Source organism: Pseudophryne corroboree, chromosome 1, assembly GCF_028390025.1.
Source record: "Pseudophryne corroboree isolate aPseCor3 chromosome 1, aPseCor3.hap2, whole genome shotgun sequence".
Lineage (NCBI taxonomy): Eukaryota > Metazoa > Chordata > Amphibia > Anura > Myobatrachidae > Pseudophryne > Pseudophryne corroboree.
Window position 1 is genome coordinate 1049922295 of NC_086444.1, and position 17171 is coordinate 1049939465.

At 47.7% G+C, this 17171-nt stretch overlaps 1 protein-coding gene across 2 annotated transcripts in view; it reads right to left on the reverse strand.

The window, feature by feature from the left end:
- The window catches only part of TUSC3 (tumor suppressor candidate 3), a 563832-nt gene that overhangs the window by 141676 nt on the left and 404985 nt on the right, over positions 1–17171 (reverse strand). For both annotated transcript variants that reach the window (XM_063920865.1, XM_063920866.1), the window contains exon 5: positions 11038–11178. In XM_063920865.1, coding sequence (XP_063776935.1) covers positions 11038–11178 — 141 coding nt within the window. The remainder of the gene's footprint in view (positions 1–11037; positions 11179–17171) is intronic.

A 17171-nucleotide genomic window follows, 5' to 3' on the forward strand; every position in this document is an offset into this window, starting at 1 on the left:
TTGCGTCTCAGTCGTGCTGGCTGTAGGAGCACACATTGTAGTTTGCAGCTCTCTACGGAAGCCATACCTGCAGAAGTGAGTTCAGGCTGGCAGTGCTGTGGAGGGTGGACAGGACAAAAACAAACAGAATTTTACACTTTCTCCCTAGTTTTTGCACTCTTGGGCTACTTTTCCAATAAGCATCTCTAAGCATACAGATGTGTCCACTTATATTGTTGCTTGCAGTGAGCTACAGCATGACCATTTCCGTGCTTGTGCCCAACACAATACGCCACGCTGTGGCACCGTTCGCACCATGCAATCCTATCTATCACATGTAAGTAATGTAACTGTATTTAAAAGAAGAGTAAAGAATAGTGCCAACCTACGCCCAGGCCTATGTGACCTTTCCACCAGGCTGTCCTGGGTCGAAGGTTCACTCTCTGTCACTGGGGCTAATGCAGACCCTGCAGCATCTAACAGCGAACTAAGGGCATTTCCCGTCTGTGCACCCGTAACGGCCGCAGTGCACGTGAGGAGGCTATAACGATGGGATTACATCCTGGAAGGGTGTGATTATGTCATGATTGACAGGCGATGGGCATCCGGGGGCAGTGACCCGGCATTTGGGAGGAGGAGAGCAAGAAACACAGGAATGGCATGGTCGTTATTGGGGCAGCCCAATCACGCTGCCTGCGTTTCCTGCGAGTGGAAACATGGTGCCAAACCGCCTGCATACACACTCATGCTGCGTAGGCAGGGGGTCTACCTCTATTCAATGTGATCGCAATTCGGGGCTGAACCACACATGCTGGGCGGCCCCCAGCATGTGAGTTTAGTGGTCGCAGATTTTGCTTCGATAGCAAAATCTGCAACCAACTTTGAATAACCCCCTAAATCAGGCTGTACTACACAGCACTATGCAATAACTGCTTCTCTTTTAACAACACACTGGACCACTGGACATATCTGTATTTTCAGGCACGAGGCAATGACTGATGGAATCAATTTGAGGTAATAGTAACACAAATGTGCACCTTTTTTCTGTAATGTGTACTCACTGCCTTCTCTCTTTCATCTGATAGTGAGTCTGAGTTGCTGGATCTCCAGAACTGTCAGTGTTATAAACAATATGTCAGGGAAATTGACAGTGGACACTTCACTGTGCAAAGATAATGGAGATGTTACCTTGGAGCTTTTCAGTGCTAGATGGGTTTTGTCTCTGGAAGAGGTTTGCATCTCAGTAAATCCATCAAGCTGAGGGAAAGGAGTTAAACACATGACCCTGAACTAATGTCTAATGTACAGGCGGCATGTATACAAAGTGATTCAAATCCTTGAATCTATTTTGAAGAGGAAATAATTACACTGAATGTGTTTTTTCCCCCCCTGAAATGTTTAACTTTATAAATGTTATAGTTCAAGGTCAGTTACTAACACTACATGAAAAAGCATTCTAGCTAATTTATGTGTGCACCTGATTTGGTCTATACTGCACTTACTGAGCTCCGCCAGTATGCATCTCAGTCTCCTCTATTGCAGAAATTTGCACAGTAACACAGAGGGACAAATTCAGGAGTGCAGGCAGATCATGCACCGCTGCAATTTCTGACAGATTCTCAAGTGCAGAAATATGCATTCCCCTAGTGCACTACCATGCAATGGGCTTAACAAGCCCTGTGATGCCAACTTTGTATATCTGAGCAATGCCCAAGTGATCTGGTGAATCTGATCTCTCCAGCATTGGTCACAGCGTTGATTCCTACCTAACGCAGAGTCTTCCTTGTAACTTATACAGATACTGTATGCAGTGGCTTAACTACCGTGGGTGCAGGGGGTGCACCTGCTATGGGGCCCAGGCTGCCTTAAGGGCTGGTACTCCCCCTGCACCCAGACACAGAATGCCGTAGCTCCCCTTCACCCCCCATAAGAACGCAGCCACCAATAGCATAAACCCCACCCTGTTCCCCGATCCTGCAGCCGCACGGAATATGCAGCAGGGGAGGGGGCGCCTACCTGTCCATCTCAGAGTGCCGCCATTCGTGGGTATTTAGGGGGCGGGGCCTAATGCCGGGAAGAGCTCGCCCCCATCAGAGACCTCTGCTGGACTCAGGTAGTGCTTGCTCCCTCTTTCTCCCAGGCACGCTCTCTTGCGCCTCTCTCTCTCTTTTCTCAATGACACTGTTTCTCTCCCGCACTCTCTTCCTGACAAATTCCTGCTCTCTCTTGTCTCTCCCTGGCACTGTATCTTTCCCTGACACTGACTCTCTCCCTCTCTCTCGCCCTGACACTGTCTCTCTCCCTCCCTCTCCATGACACCGTCTCCCTCTCTCTCCCTGACACTGACTCTCTCTCTCCATCTCTCTGACACTCTCTCCTCACTCTCTTTCCCCTTGAAGCTGTCTCTCTCTCCCGGACACACCCTCTCTTTCCATTACTCTCTCTCTCATTCTATCTCTCCCCCTCTGTCTCTCCCTGACACTCTTACTCTCTCTTGCTCCCCTCTTTTTCTCTGCCTCCCTGACACTCTCTATCTCACTCCCTCTCGCCCTCCTCCCTCTCTTGCTCCTACCACTTCTCTCTCTGGCACACTCTCTTTCCCCAACACTGTCTCTCTCTCCCCCGACACAGTCTCTCTCTCCTTGATACTCTCTTTCTCTCTCTCCCTGACACCCTGTCTTTTGTTCTCTCTCTCCCCTGTCTCTCCCTGACACTCTCTCTTGCTCCCCTCTTTCTCTCTCCCTCCCTGACTCTCTATCTCTCTGACTCTCACTCCTCCCCTTCTCTCCCCTCTAACACCTTTCTCTCTTGCTGATGACGTCTCTCTCTTTCCACTCTCATCCCTTTCTCTCTTTCTCCCTGACACCCTCTCTCTCATTCCATCTTTTTCCATTAAACCCTCTTGCTCTTCCTGATCCCCTTCTTTCTCTCGCTTCTTGCTCCCCTTTTTCTCTCCCCCTGATACCCTTTTTTTCCCTCACTCTCTCTCTCCTGCTACCTTAAGGGGCATTGTAATAACAACGGCAGGGAAGGGGGTCAGATTTTGTTATGGGGCCCACAACATTCTAGTTACGCCCGATTGTATGGACACTGTGGCTCCTGTTCTGTGAAAGAGATCACAACCACATGCTTAAACATGCCCATAACACTCCCATCACATGCCCATTACACTTCCTCTTTTTCAAATACTTTAGGTCTTCTCCCAGTCACTACTCTGAGCCGCTCATGGATTGCAGAATCTGTATCAAGTAATAGTGATGTTGTATGCAAATGCTAGATGTTTTGTGCATGTGCAGTAGCAAAATAATCGCTCAACTGCGTAAATATCGGTACTGCATCCACCGTTGAATCAGGCCCAACTACATGAGATTTTCTACTGTACACAGTTCACACTTAACTTTAAATATGTTCTTTCTACACTGACACAACCCTGTGTCCCCAGACCAACAATGCCCATATACCACCAAGAACCTCTGCAATCTGGCTTTACTATTTCCCTACAGACTGTAAGCTTGCGAGCAGGGCCCTCTTACCTCTCTGCTTTCTTGTTATTACCCATACTTGTTTTATTACTGTTTTGTTCCCAGTAGTACAGCGATGTGGAATATGCTAGCGCTAAATAATAAGAATTTACTTACCGATAATTCTATTTCTCGTAGTCCGTAGTGGATGCTGGGACTCCGTAAGGACCATGGGGAATAACGGCTCCGCAGGAGACAGGGCACAAAAGTAAAGCTTTAGGATCAGGTGGTGTGCACTGGCTCCTCCCCCTATGACCCTCCTCCAAGCCTCAGTTAGGATACTGTGCCCGGACGAGCGTACATAATAAGGAAGGATTTTGAATCCCGGGTAAGACTCATACCAGCCACACCAATCACACCATACAACTTGTGATCTGAACCCAGTTAACAGTATGATAAAACGTAGGAGCCTCTGAAAGATGGCTCACAACAATAAACAACCCGATGTTATTGTAACAATAACTATATACAAGTATTGCAGACAATCCGCACTTGGGATGGGCGCCCAGCATCCACTACGGACTACGAGAAATAGAATTATCGGTAAGTAAATTCTTATTTTCTCTGACGTCCTAAGTGGATGCTGGGACTCCGTAAGGACCATGGGGATTATACCAAAGCTCCCAAACGGGCGGGAGAGTGCGGATGACTCTGCAGCACCGAATGAGAGAACTCCAGGTCCTCCTCAGCCAGGGTATCAAATTTGTAGAATTTAGCAAACGTGTTTGCCCCTGACCAAGTAGCTGCTCGGCAAAGTTGTAAAGCCGAGACCCCTCGGGCAGCCGCCCAAGATGAGCCCACTTTCCTTGTGGAACGGGCTTTAACAGATTTTGGCTGTGGCAGGCCTGCCACAGAGTGTGCAAGCTGAATTGTACTACAAATCCAACGAGCAATCGTCTGCTTAAAAGCAGGAGCACCCAGCTTGTTGGGTGCATACAGGATGAACAGCGAGTCAGATTTTCTGACTCCAGCCGTCCTGGAAACATATATTTTCCGGCCTAGACAACGTCTAGCAACTTGGAGTCCTCCAAGTCCCTAGTAGCCGCAGGCACCACAATAGGTTGGTTCAGGTGGACGCTGAAACCACCTTAGGGAGAAACTGAGGACGAGTCCTCAATTCCGCCCTGTCCGAATGGAAAATCAGATAAGGGCTTTTACAGGATAAAGCCGCCAATTCTGACACGCGCCTGGCCCAGGCCAGAGCCAACAGCATGACCACTTTTCCTGTGAGATATTTTAACTCCATAGATTTAAGAGTGTCAAACCAATGTGACTTTTGGGACCCAAAAACTACATTGAGATCCCAAGGTGCCACTGAAGGCACCAAAGGAGACTGTATATGCAGTACCCCTTTTACAAACGTCTGAACTTCAGGGACTGAAGCTAGTTCTTTTTGGAAGAAAATTGACAGAGCCGAAATTTGAACCTTAATGGACCCCAATTTCAGGCCCATAGACACTCCTGTTTGCAGGAAATGTAGGAATCGTCGAATTTCCTCCGTCGGGCCTTACTGGCCTCGCACCACGCAAACATATTTTCGCCAAATGCGGTGATAATGTTTTGCGGTTACATCCTTCCTGGTTTTGATCAGGATAGGGATGACTTCATCCGGAATGCCTTTTTCCTTCAGGATCCGGCGTTCAACCGCCATGCCGTCAAACGCAGCCGCGGTAAGTCTTGGAACAGACAGGGTCCTTGCTGGAGCAGGTCCCTTCTTAAAGGTAGAGGCTACGGATCCTCCGTGAGCATCTCTTGAAGTTCCGGTTACCAAGTCCTTATTGGCCAATCCGGAGCCACGAATATAGTGCTTACTCCTCTCCATCTTATCAATCTCAGTACCTTGGGTATGAGAGGCAGAGGAGGGAACCCATACACTGATTGGTACACCCACGGTGTTACCAGAGCCTTTACAGCTATTGACTGAGGGTCCCTTGACCTGGCGCAATACCTGTCGAGTTTTTCCCAACGGTTTATAATCATGTGGAGGACTTCTGGGTGAAGTTCCCACTCTCCCGGGTGGAGGTCGTGCTGAGGAAATCTGCTTCCCAGTTGTCCACTCCCGGAATGAATACTGCTGACAGTGCTATCACATGGTTTTCCGCCCAGCGAAGAATCCTTGCAGCTTCTGCCATTGCCCTCCTGCTTCTTGTGGCACCCTGTCTGTTTACGTGGGTGACTGCCGTAATGTTGTCCGACTGGATCAACACCGGCTGACCTTGAAGCAGAGGTCTTGCTAAGCTTAGAGCATTGTAAATGGCCCTTAGCTTCAGATATTTATGTGAAGTGATGTCTCCAGGCTTGACCATAAGCCCTGGATATTCCTTCCCTGTGTGACTGCTCCCCAGCCTCGCAGGCTGGCATCCGTGGTCACCAGGACCCAGTCCTGAATGCCGAATCTGCGGCCCTCTAGAAGATGAGCACTCTGCAACCACCACAGGAGGGATACCCCTGTCCTTGGTGACAGGGTTATCCGCTGATGCATCTGAAGATGCGACCCGGACCATTTTTCCAGTAGGTCCCACTGGAAAGTCCTTGCGTGGAATCTGCCAAATGGGATTGCTTCGTAGGAAGCCACCATTTTTACACAGAACCCTTGTGCATTGATGCACTGAGACTTGGCTCGGTTTTAGGAGGTTCCTGACTAGCTCGGATAACTCCCTGGCTTTCTCCTCCGGGAGAAACACCTTCTTTCTGGACTGTGTCCAGGATCATCCCTAGGAACAGAAGACAAGTCGTCGGAACCAGCTGCGATTTTGGAATATTGAGAATCCAATCGTGCTGCCGCAACACTACCTGAGATAGTGCTACACTGACCTCCAACTGTTCCCTGGATCTTACCCTTATCAGGGAATCGTCCAAGTAAAGAATAACTAAAATTCCCTTCCTTCGAAGGAATATCATCATTTCGGTCCTTACTTTAGTAAAGACCCGGGGGTGCCGTGGACCATCCCTACGGCAGCGTCTGAACTGATAGTGACAGTTCTGTACCATAACCTGAGGTACCCTTGGTGAGAAGGGTAAATTTTTTGACATGAAGGTAAGCATCCTTGATATCCCGAGACATCATGTAGTCCCCTTCTTCCAGGTTCGCAATCACTGCTCTGAGTGACTCAATCTTGAATTTGAACCTCTGTATTCAAAGATTTTAGATTTAGAATCGGTCTCACCGAGCCGTCTGGCTTCGGTACCACAATAGTGTGGAATAATACCCCGTTTCCTTTTGCAGGAGGGGTACCTTGATTATCACCTGCTGGGAATACAGCTTGTGAATGGCTTCCAAAACTGCCTCCCTGTCAGAGGGAGACGTCGGTAAAACCGACTTTTGGAAACGGCGAGGGGGAGACGTCTCGAATTCCAATTTGTACCCCTGAAATATTACCTGAAGGATCCAGGGGTCTACTTGCGAGTGAGCCCACTGCGCACTGAAATTCATTGAGAACGGGCCCCCACCGTGCCTGAGCTTGTAAAGCCCTAGCATCATACTGAGGGCTTGGCAGAGGCGGGAAAGGGTTTCTGTTCCTGGGAACTGGCTCATCTCTGTAGCCTTTTTCCTCTCCCTCTGTCACGAGCAGAAAAGAGGAACCTTTTGTCCGCTTGCCAACAAAGGACTGCGCCTGATAATACCGCGTCTTATTTTGAGAGGCGACCTGGGGTACAAACGTGGATATCCCAGCTGTTGCCGTGGCCACCAGGTCTGAAAGACCGACCCCAAATGCCTTTTTTAAGGCAATACTTCCAAATGCCGTTTGGAATCCGCCTCACCTGACCACTTTACTGGTAGAATTGGACAACGCACTTATACTTGATGCTAGTCGGCAATATTCCGCTGTGCATCTCGCATATATTTTAAATGCTCTATAGGCAATAATATACTGTCCTTATCTAGGATATCAATATTTCCAGTCAGGGAATCCGACCACGCCAACCCAGCACTGCACATACAGGCTGAGGCGATTGCTGGTCGCAGTATAACACCAGTATGTGTGTAAATACATTTTAGGATACCCTCCTGCTTTCTATCAGCAGGATCCTTAAGGGCGGCCATCTCAGGAGAGGGTAGAGCCCTTGTTCTTACAAGCGTGTGAGCGCCTTATCCCCCCCTAGGGGGTGTTTCCCAACGCACCCTAACCTCTGGCGGGAAAAGGTATACTGCCAATAACTTTTTAGAAATTATCAATTGTTATCGGGGGGAAACCCACGCATCATCACACACCTCATTTTATTTCTCAGATTCAGGAAAACTACAGGTAGTTTTTCCTCACCAAACATAATACCCCTTTTTGGTGGTACTCATATTATCAGAAATGTGTAAACATTTTCCCTTGCCTCAATCATGTAACGTGTGGCCCTATTGGAAATCACGGTTGTCTCTTCACCGTCGACACAGGAGTCAGTATCCGTGTCGGCGTCTGTATCTGCCATCTGAGGTAACGGGCGCTTTAGAGCCCCTGACGGCCTATGAGACGTTTGGACAGGCACAAGCTGAGTAGCCGGCTGTCTCATGTCAACCACTGTCTTTATATAGAGCTGACACTGTCACGTAATTTTCAACAGTACATCCACTCAGGTGTCGACCCCCTAGGGGGTGACATCACTATTACAGACAATCTGCTCCGTCTCCACATCATTTTTCTCCTCATACATGTCGACACAAACGTACCGACACACAGCACACACACAGGGAATGCTCTGATAGAGGACAGGACCCCACTAGCCCTTTGGGGAGACAGAGGGAGAGTTTGCCAGCACACACCAAAGCGCTATAAACTGTATAGGGACAACCTTATAATAAGTGTCTATCCCTTATAGCTGCTTATATATATTTTTAGCCAAATAAGTGCCCCCCCTCTCTGTTGTACCCTGTTTCTGTAGTGCAGTGCAGGGGAGAGTCTGGGAGCCTTCCTACCAGCGGAGCTGTGTGGGAAAATGGCGCCGTGTGCTGAGGAGATAGGCCCCGCCTCCTTCTCGGCGGGCTCTTCTCCCGCTTTTATCTGGAAAACTGGCAGGGGTTAAATACATCCATATAGCCCAGGGGCTATATGTGATGTATTTTTTGCCATAGGAGGTATTTACATTGCTGCCCAGGGCGCCCCCCCCCAGCGCCCTGCACCCTCAGTGACCGCAGTGTGAAGTGTGCTGGGAGCAATGGCGCACAGCTGCAGTGCTGTGCGCTACCTTAATGAAGACAGGAACGTCTTCTGCCGCCGATTTCTGGACCTCTTCACTCTTCAGCATCTGTAAGGGGGCCGGCGGCGCGGCTCCGGGATCCATCCAGGCTGTACCTGTGATCGTCCCTCTGGAGCTAATGTCCAGTAGCCAAGAAGCCCAATCCACTCTGCACGCAGGTGAGTTCGCTTCTTCTCCCCTTAGTCCCTCGATGCAGTGAGCCTGTTGCCAGCAAGTCTCACTGAAAATAAAAAACCTATTTAAACTTTACTTCTAAGCAGCTCAGGAGAGCCACCTAGCCTGCACCCTTCTCGTTCGGGCACAAAAATCTAACTGAGGCTTGGAGGAGGGTCATAGGGGGAGGAGCCAGTGCACACCACCTGATCCTAAAGCTTTACTTTTGTGCCCTGTGTCCTGCGGAGCCGCTATTCCCCATGGTCCTTACGGAGTCCCAGCATCCACTTAGGACGTCAGAGAAAAGTAAATATGATGCAATGGGCCACACACTACCAAATCAAGTTCTGCTTAGGACAGTCCTTAAAATAAATGTTAAATACAGATGAAAGCACTCTGAGGTCACCAAGTACATCATATTTAAAGACTAAGTCCCCCACACCACCAAACTGTCCTGATGTAGGTTGCACAGTTCTAACTTGAGGGCCATGATCTTTCCATGGAAATGTGCATGCTGTTGTAGTCCATATGACAAATACTGTAGGGGGAAGGTGCATAACCATGGTAACATAAGTATGACTGAAGGTATTAACCTGAGGACATATATGGTGTGTGGCCAGATCATGAGTTAGCCTTTCTGGGGCTCCACAACACGGTGTAATTTCATAAGGGGTTCAGAAGGACCTGCTCAGGTTCCAATAAGGTTTATGCATATGATATTTCTAAAGTTAGCCAGCACTAAAGGTTGAGTTCATGTCCCTTTCAGTTTTCCCTGACTGTGACTCTCCTTGGGTATTGAGACATACAGTATGATCCCATGCCACTCAATGCTGTTTAACCATTGTAAGACAGTCGAGTGTACATCAAGTCAGGCTTCCAAGAGGGAAGGCTACAAAATCCAGTGCATTCCACTAGGATCCAGAGAAAAGCGTAGTGCATGAGAACAAAATGTAGGAGACCAGTGTAATAAACCTAACGTGGTTCAGTTTAGTGACACCCCTTTAGGGAGACCGCTAGCATGGATATAATAGTCATATCAGCTCATTGCATGTGGCAGCTACAAGACAGTACAAGCAGTACAAGACCCGATACAAAACAGTATCTGAGTCTATCCATGTAGAAAACTGATCAAATGGGCTATGGCTTATAGTTAATTAAAGTTGGTGGATTATTCTTTGGTTAGGTACACAACAAACGATTTATCGTTACTTCAGGCAATGAACGATATATCAGGTCGGTGGGTGTGTACGCTTGATATTTCTATGAATGATGTTATTCACAGACATAGCGCGTCAGCTCTGTAGGACAGCCGATGCCAATACATGTTGCAGATATATCAGCATGTCTGGCTGTGTGTTTGGGCGACCCGCTGACCGCCCATAGACTGGCTGCAGGGGCTGACTTCACAACTCAGCGGGCAAATTCAAATGCCCATCCAGTTGTGATGTCTGCACAGACACATTGAGCGGCCAATTGGTAAGTGTGTATGCTTACTAAATCCGCCGTTGTTGGCAAATCGGTCGGCATAGTGTGTACCCAGTCTTTTGTTTACAAAATAACACAGAAACAAGGTAAACCCTGTATGTCTCAGACCTACCTTACACTTCAGAATACTCCTCTGTTCCCAGACCAGTCAAAAAAGTTTTTACTGTAACATAACATCCTAGTGACTGTAATGTAGGAATTTGTGCCAGTACCAGTGTTTACAATGTGAACAGAACGTTTTGTAGCCAGCTGCTCTTAGGGAAGACAGTAGCAGCTTGTAACGTGCATCATTAGCTCACATCTATGTTACATACATCCAACACACGCAAATATATACATATGTTATTCAGATGTATATCATTAGTGAATGGCTACATACAGTACATCCCATATATGGATTTCTACATATTTTAAGTCTTAGGGGGAGATTAATCAAATCTTGGAGAGAGATAAAGTACCAACCAATCAGCTTCTGTTATTTTGCAGGCTGTGCTACAAAAATCAGTTAGAAGCTGATTGGTTGGTACTTTACTTCTCTCCTATATTGGTTGGAAAATCTTTCCCCTATATGTTAAATATTGCGCAAGTTGGATCAGATGTGTATTATAGTTATTTATTAGGCTGCCGATGTTCATAAATGGCATTTTCTTAGTTGCAACACTGATGTTCTTTTTATGTAAACAGCACTGAATTTAGCAAAGATAATACTTACGAGAGCAGCCATGGCCCAGCCTGTCTTGTTGTAGATGAATTCAAGGTTATTTCGTCTCAGATAAAGTAAACCACCAACCAGAGACACTAGTAAGGCCAGAGCTATTGTACCGGAATAATTGGGAGGCCTGAACACACGAATCTGTCATAAAGGAAAAACAGATTTATAAGCATTATATTTCAAAAGCAGAACTTCAACTACAGGAAGCTCAGAACAGGTCAATGGAGTCAATGAGCAACTACAGAGAATAGGTTTAAAACAACAGGAAACAATATTTGCATACTTCATTTTCAATCAATGCACTTTCTGCACACCTTTGGTTTATACGTGATAAATAACTTTCAGTTACCAATATATAGTAGTTACATGTGAACATTACAGACCTGAAAGAAGAAAAGTCTTTTCACTACAATGGAAATCACATACAGTAAATTGCTTGTGTCATCCAATTTATAGAAATATAATCCATGAAATACCCTTGGCATTTATGTATCAAATTACTGTAGGAGGTGTTATGCGTAACAAGGCTTTTGCCCGTTCTTCTTGAGGTGCACTTATATCAGGCATAGTGGTTAGCATTACTGCCTCACAAAACTGAGTACATGGGCTCAATTCTAACCAGATCGCTATCTGTGTCCAGTTGCATGTAGTGTGTGGGTGTGTGTGATGTACAATACTGTAGGTTCTATGAACAATACTGTAGGCTCTTTGAATGCAACCCTGGTATTTGTGCAAATATTGATTGTAATATATAGATGTGAATTATTAAATATTCTTTGTAATGCACTGCATAATACAGTTGTCCTAGATAAACATATAATAAAATAAGAATTTACTTACCGATAATTCTATTTCTCGTAGTCCGTAGTGGATGCTGGGAACTCCGTAAGGACCATGGGGAATAGCGGCTCCGCAGGAGACTGGGCACAAAAAGTAAAAGCTTTAGACTAGCTGGTGTGCACTGGCTCCTCCCCCTATGACCCTCCTCCAAGCCTCAGTTAAGATACTGTGCCCGGACAAGCGTACATAATAAGGAAGGATCTTGAATCCCGGGTAAGACTCATACCAGCCACACCAATCACACCGTACAACTCGTGATCTGAACCCAGTTAACAGTATGATAACCGTAGGAGCCTCTGAAAAGATGGCTTCCAACAATAAACAACCCGATTTGTTTGTAACAATAACTATATACAAGTATTGCAGACAATCCGCACTTGGGATGGGCGCCCAGCATCCACTACGGACTACGAGAAATAGAATTATCGGTAAGTAAATTCTTATTTTCTCTGACGTCCTAGTGGATGCTGGGAACTCCGTAAGGACCATGGGGATTATACCAAAGCTCCCAAACGGGCGGGAGAGTGCGGATGACTCTGCAGCACCGAATGAGAGAACTCCAGGTCCTCCTCAGCCAGGGTATCAAATTTGTAGAATTTAGCAAACGTGTTTGCCCCTGACCAAGTAGCTGCTCGGCAAAGATGTAAAGCCGAGACCCCTCGGGCAGCCGCCCAAGATGAGCCCACCTTCCTTGTGGAATGGGCTTTAACAGATTTTGGCTGTGGCAGGCCTGCCACAGAATGTGCAAGTTGAATTGTACTACAAATCCAACGAGCAATCGTCTGCTTAGAAGCAGGAGCACCCAGCTTGTTGGGTGCATACAGTATAAACAGCGAGTCAGATTTTCTGACTCCAGCCGTCCTGGAAACATATATTTTCAGGGCCCTGACTACGTCTAGCAACTTGGAGTCCTCCAAGTCCCTAGTAGCCACAGGTACCACAATAGGTTGATTCATGTGAAACGCTGAAAACACCTTAGGGAGAAATTGAGGACGAGTCCTCAATTCCGCCCTATCCGAATGAAATATCAGGTAAGGGCTTTTATAGGATAAAGCCGCCAATTCTGATACGCGCCTGGCTGAAGCCAGGGCCAACAGCATTACCACTTTCCATGTGAGATATTTCAAATCCACTGTGGCAAGTGGTTCAAACCAATGTGATTTTAGGAACCCTAAAACTACATTGAGATCCCAAGGTGCCACTGGAGGCACAAAAGGAGGCTGTATATGCAGTACCCCTTTGACAAACGTCTGAACTTCAGGCACTGAAGCCAGTTCTTTTTGGAAGAAGATCGACAGGGCCGAAATTTAAACCTTAATGGATCCTAATTTTAGGCCCATAGACAATCCTGCTTGCAGGAAATGTAGGAAACGACCCAGTTGAAATTCCTCCGTAGGGGCCTTCTTGGCCTCACACCACGCAACATATTTTCGCCAAATGCGATGATAATGTTTTGCAGTTACATCCTTCCTGGCCTTGATCAGGGTAGGGATGACTTCATCTGGAATGCCTTTTTCCTTCAGGATCCGGCGTTCAACCGCCATGCCGTCAAACGCAGCCGCAGTAAGTCTTGGAACAGACAAGGTCCCTGCTGGAGCAGGTCCTTCCTTAGAGGTAGAGGCCACGGGTCCTCCGTGAGCATCTCTTGCAGCTCCGGGTACCAAGTTCTTCTTGGCCAATCCGGAGCCACGAGTATCGTTCTTACTCCTCTCCTTCTTATGATTCTCAGTACTTTTGGTATGAAAGGAAGAGGAGGGAACACATATACCGACTGGAAAACCCACGGAGTTACCAGAGCGTCCACCGCTATTGCCTGAGGGTCCCTTGACCTGGCGCAATATCTGTCCAGTTTCTTGTTGAGACGGGACGCCATCATGTCCACCTTTGGTTTTTCCCAATGGTTTACAATCACTTGGAAGACTTCTGGATGAAGTCCCCACTCTTTACGTGGGCGACAGCCGTGATGTTGTCCAACTGGATCAATACCAGTTGACCCTGAAGCAGAGGCCTTGCTTGACTTAGGGCATTGTAAATGGCCCTTAGCTCTAGGATATTTATGTGAAGAGACGTTTCCATGCTTGACCACAAGCCCTGGAAATTTCTTCCCTGTGTGACTGCTCCCCAGCCTCTCAGGCTGGCATCCGTGGTTACCAGCATCCAATCCTGAATGCCGAATCTGCGGCCCTCTAGAAGATGAGCCTTCTGTAACCACCACAGGAGAGATACCCTTGTCCTTGGAGATAGGGTTATCCGCTGATGCATCTGCAGATGCGATCCGGACCATTTGTCCAGCAGATCCCACTGAAAAGTTCTTGCATGGAATCTTCCAAATGGAATCGCTTCGTAAGAAGCCACCATTTTTCCCAGGACTCTCGTGCACTGATGCACTGACACTTGTCCTGGTTTTAGGAGGTTCCTGACTAGCTCGGATAACTCCCTGGCCTTCTCCTCCGGGAGAAACACCTTTTTCTGGACTGTGTCCAGAATCATCCCTAGGAACAGTAGACGTGTTGTTGGATCAGCTGTGATTTTGGGATATTTAGAATCCACCCGTGCTGACGTAGCACTACCTGAGATAGTGCTACTCCGACCTCTAACTGTCCCCTGGACCTTGCCCTTATCAGGAGATCGTCCAAGTAAGGGATAATTAATACGCCTTTTCTTCGAAGAAGAATCATCATTTCGGCCATTACCTTGGTAAAGACCCGTGGTGCCGTGGACAATCCAAAAGGCAGCGTCTGAAACTGATAATGACAGTTTTGTATCACAAACCTGAGGTACCCTTGGTGAGAAGGGTAGATTGGGACATGGAGATAAGCATCCTTGATAACTAGAGATACCATATAGTCCCCTTCTTCCAGGTTCGCTATCACTGCTCTGAGTGACTCCATCTTGAATTTGAACCTTTTTATGTAAGTGTTCAAAGATTTTAGATTTAAAATTGGTCTCACCGAGCCGTCCGGCTTCGGTACCACAAACAGCGTGGAATAATACCCCTTTCCCTGTTGTAGGAGGGGTACCTTGATTATCACCTGCTGGGAATACAGCTTGTGAATAGCTTCCAATACTGCCTCCCTGTTGGAGGGAGACGTTGGTAGAGCAGACTTCAGGAACCGGCGAGGGGGAGACGTCTCGAATTCCAATTTGTACCCCTGTGATACTACCTGCAGGATCCAGGGGTCCACTTGCGAGTGAGCCCACTGCGCGCTGAAATTCTTGAGACGGCCCCCCACCGTGCCCGAGTCTGCTTGCAGAGCCCCAGCGTCATGCTGAGGACTTGGCAGAAGCGGGGGAGGGCTTCTGCTCTTGGGAAGAGGCTGCATGGTGCAGTCTTTTTCCCCTTCCTCTGCCCCGGGGCAGGAATGAGCGGCCTTTTTCCCTCTGGGTTTGAAAAGACGGTGTCTTTTCTGCTGAGAGGTGACCTGGGGTAAAAAGGTGGATTTTCCAGCCGTTGCCATGGCCACCAGGTCCGATAGACCGACCCCAAATAACTCCTCCCTTTTATACGGCAATACTTCCATATGTCGTTTGGAATCCGCATCACCTGACCACTGTCGCGTCCATAACGTTCTTCTGGCAGAAATGGACATCGCACTTACTCTAGATGCCAGGGTGCAAATATCCCTCTGTGCATCTCGCATATATAGTAATGCATCCTTTAAATGCTCTATAGTTAATAATATACTGTCCCTATCCAGGGTATCAATATTTTCAGTCAGGGAATCCGACCAAGCCACTCCAGCGCTGCACATCCAGGCTGAGGCGATCGCTGGTCGCAGTATAACACCGGTATGTGTGTATATACCTTTTAAGATATTTTCCAGCCTTCTATCAGCTGGTTCCTTGAGAGCGGCCGTATCAGGAGACGGTAACGCCACTTGTTTTGATAAGCGTGTGAGCGCCTTATCTACCCTAGGGGGTGTTTCCCAACGTGCCCTAACCTTTGGCGGGAAAGGGTATAGTGCCAATAATTTATTAGAAATCAGCAGTTTTTTATCGGGGGAAACCCACGCTTTATCACACACCTCATTTAATTCATCTGACTCAGGAAAAACTACTGGTAGTTTTTTCACACCCCACATAATACCCTTTTTTGTGGTACTTGTAGTGTCAGAAATGTTCAATGCCTCCTTCATTGCCGTGATCATGTAACGCGTGGCCCTACTGGACATTACGTTTGTCTCGTCACCGTCGACACTGGATTCAGTATCCGTGTCAGGGTCTGTGTCGACCATCTGAGGTAACGGGCGTTTTAGCGCCCCTGACGGTGTCTGAGACGCCTGAACAGGCACTAATTGATTTGTCGGCTGTCTCATGTCGTCAACAGTTTTTTGCAAAGTGCTGACATTGTCACGTAATTCTTTAATTACTACCATCCAGTCAGGTGTCGACTCCCTAGGGGGTGACATCACTAACACAGGCAATTGCTCTGCTTCCACATCATTTTCCTCCTCATACATGTCGACACAATCGTACCGACACCTAGCACACACACAGGGAATGCTCTGATAGAGGACAGGACCCCACTAGCCCTTTGGGGAGACAGAGGGAGAGTTTGCCAGCACACACCAGAGCGCTATATATATACAGGGATAACCTTATATAAGTGTTACTCCCTTTATAGCTGCTGTATTATATATTAGCTGCCAATAGTGCCCCCCCTCTCTTGTTTTACCCTGTTTCTGTAGTGTAGTCTGCAGGGGAGAGTCAGGGAGCCGTCCTTCCAGCGGAGCTGTGAAAGAAAATGGCGCTTGTGTGCTGAGGAGAAAGGCTCCGCCCCCTTCACGGCGGCCTTTTCTCCCGCTTTTTTGAGGAAACTGGCAGGGGATAAATGCATCCATATAGCCCAGGAGCTATATGTGATGCATTTTTTTTAGCCATATAAGGTTTTTATATCGTTTTTATTGCGTCTCAGGGCGCTCCCCCCCAGCGCCCTGCACCCTCAGTGACCGGAGTGTGAAGTGTGCTGAGAGCAATGGCGCACAGCTGCAGTGCTGTGCGCTACCTTATTTGAAGACAGGAACGTCTTCTGCCGCCGCTTTCTCCGGACCTCTTCGCTCTTCTGGCTCTGTAAGGGGGCCGGCGGCGCGGCTCCGGGACCCATCCAGGCTGAACCTGTGATTGTCCCTCTGGAGCTAATGTCCAGTAGCCAAGAAGCCCAATCCACTCTGCAGTCAGGTGAGTTCGCTTCTTCTCCCCTTAGTCCCACGATGCAGTGAGCCTGTTGCCAGCAGGACTCACTGAAAATAAAAAACCTATTTAAACTTTTACTTCTAAGCAGCTCAGGAGAGCCA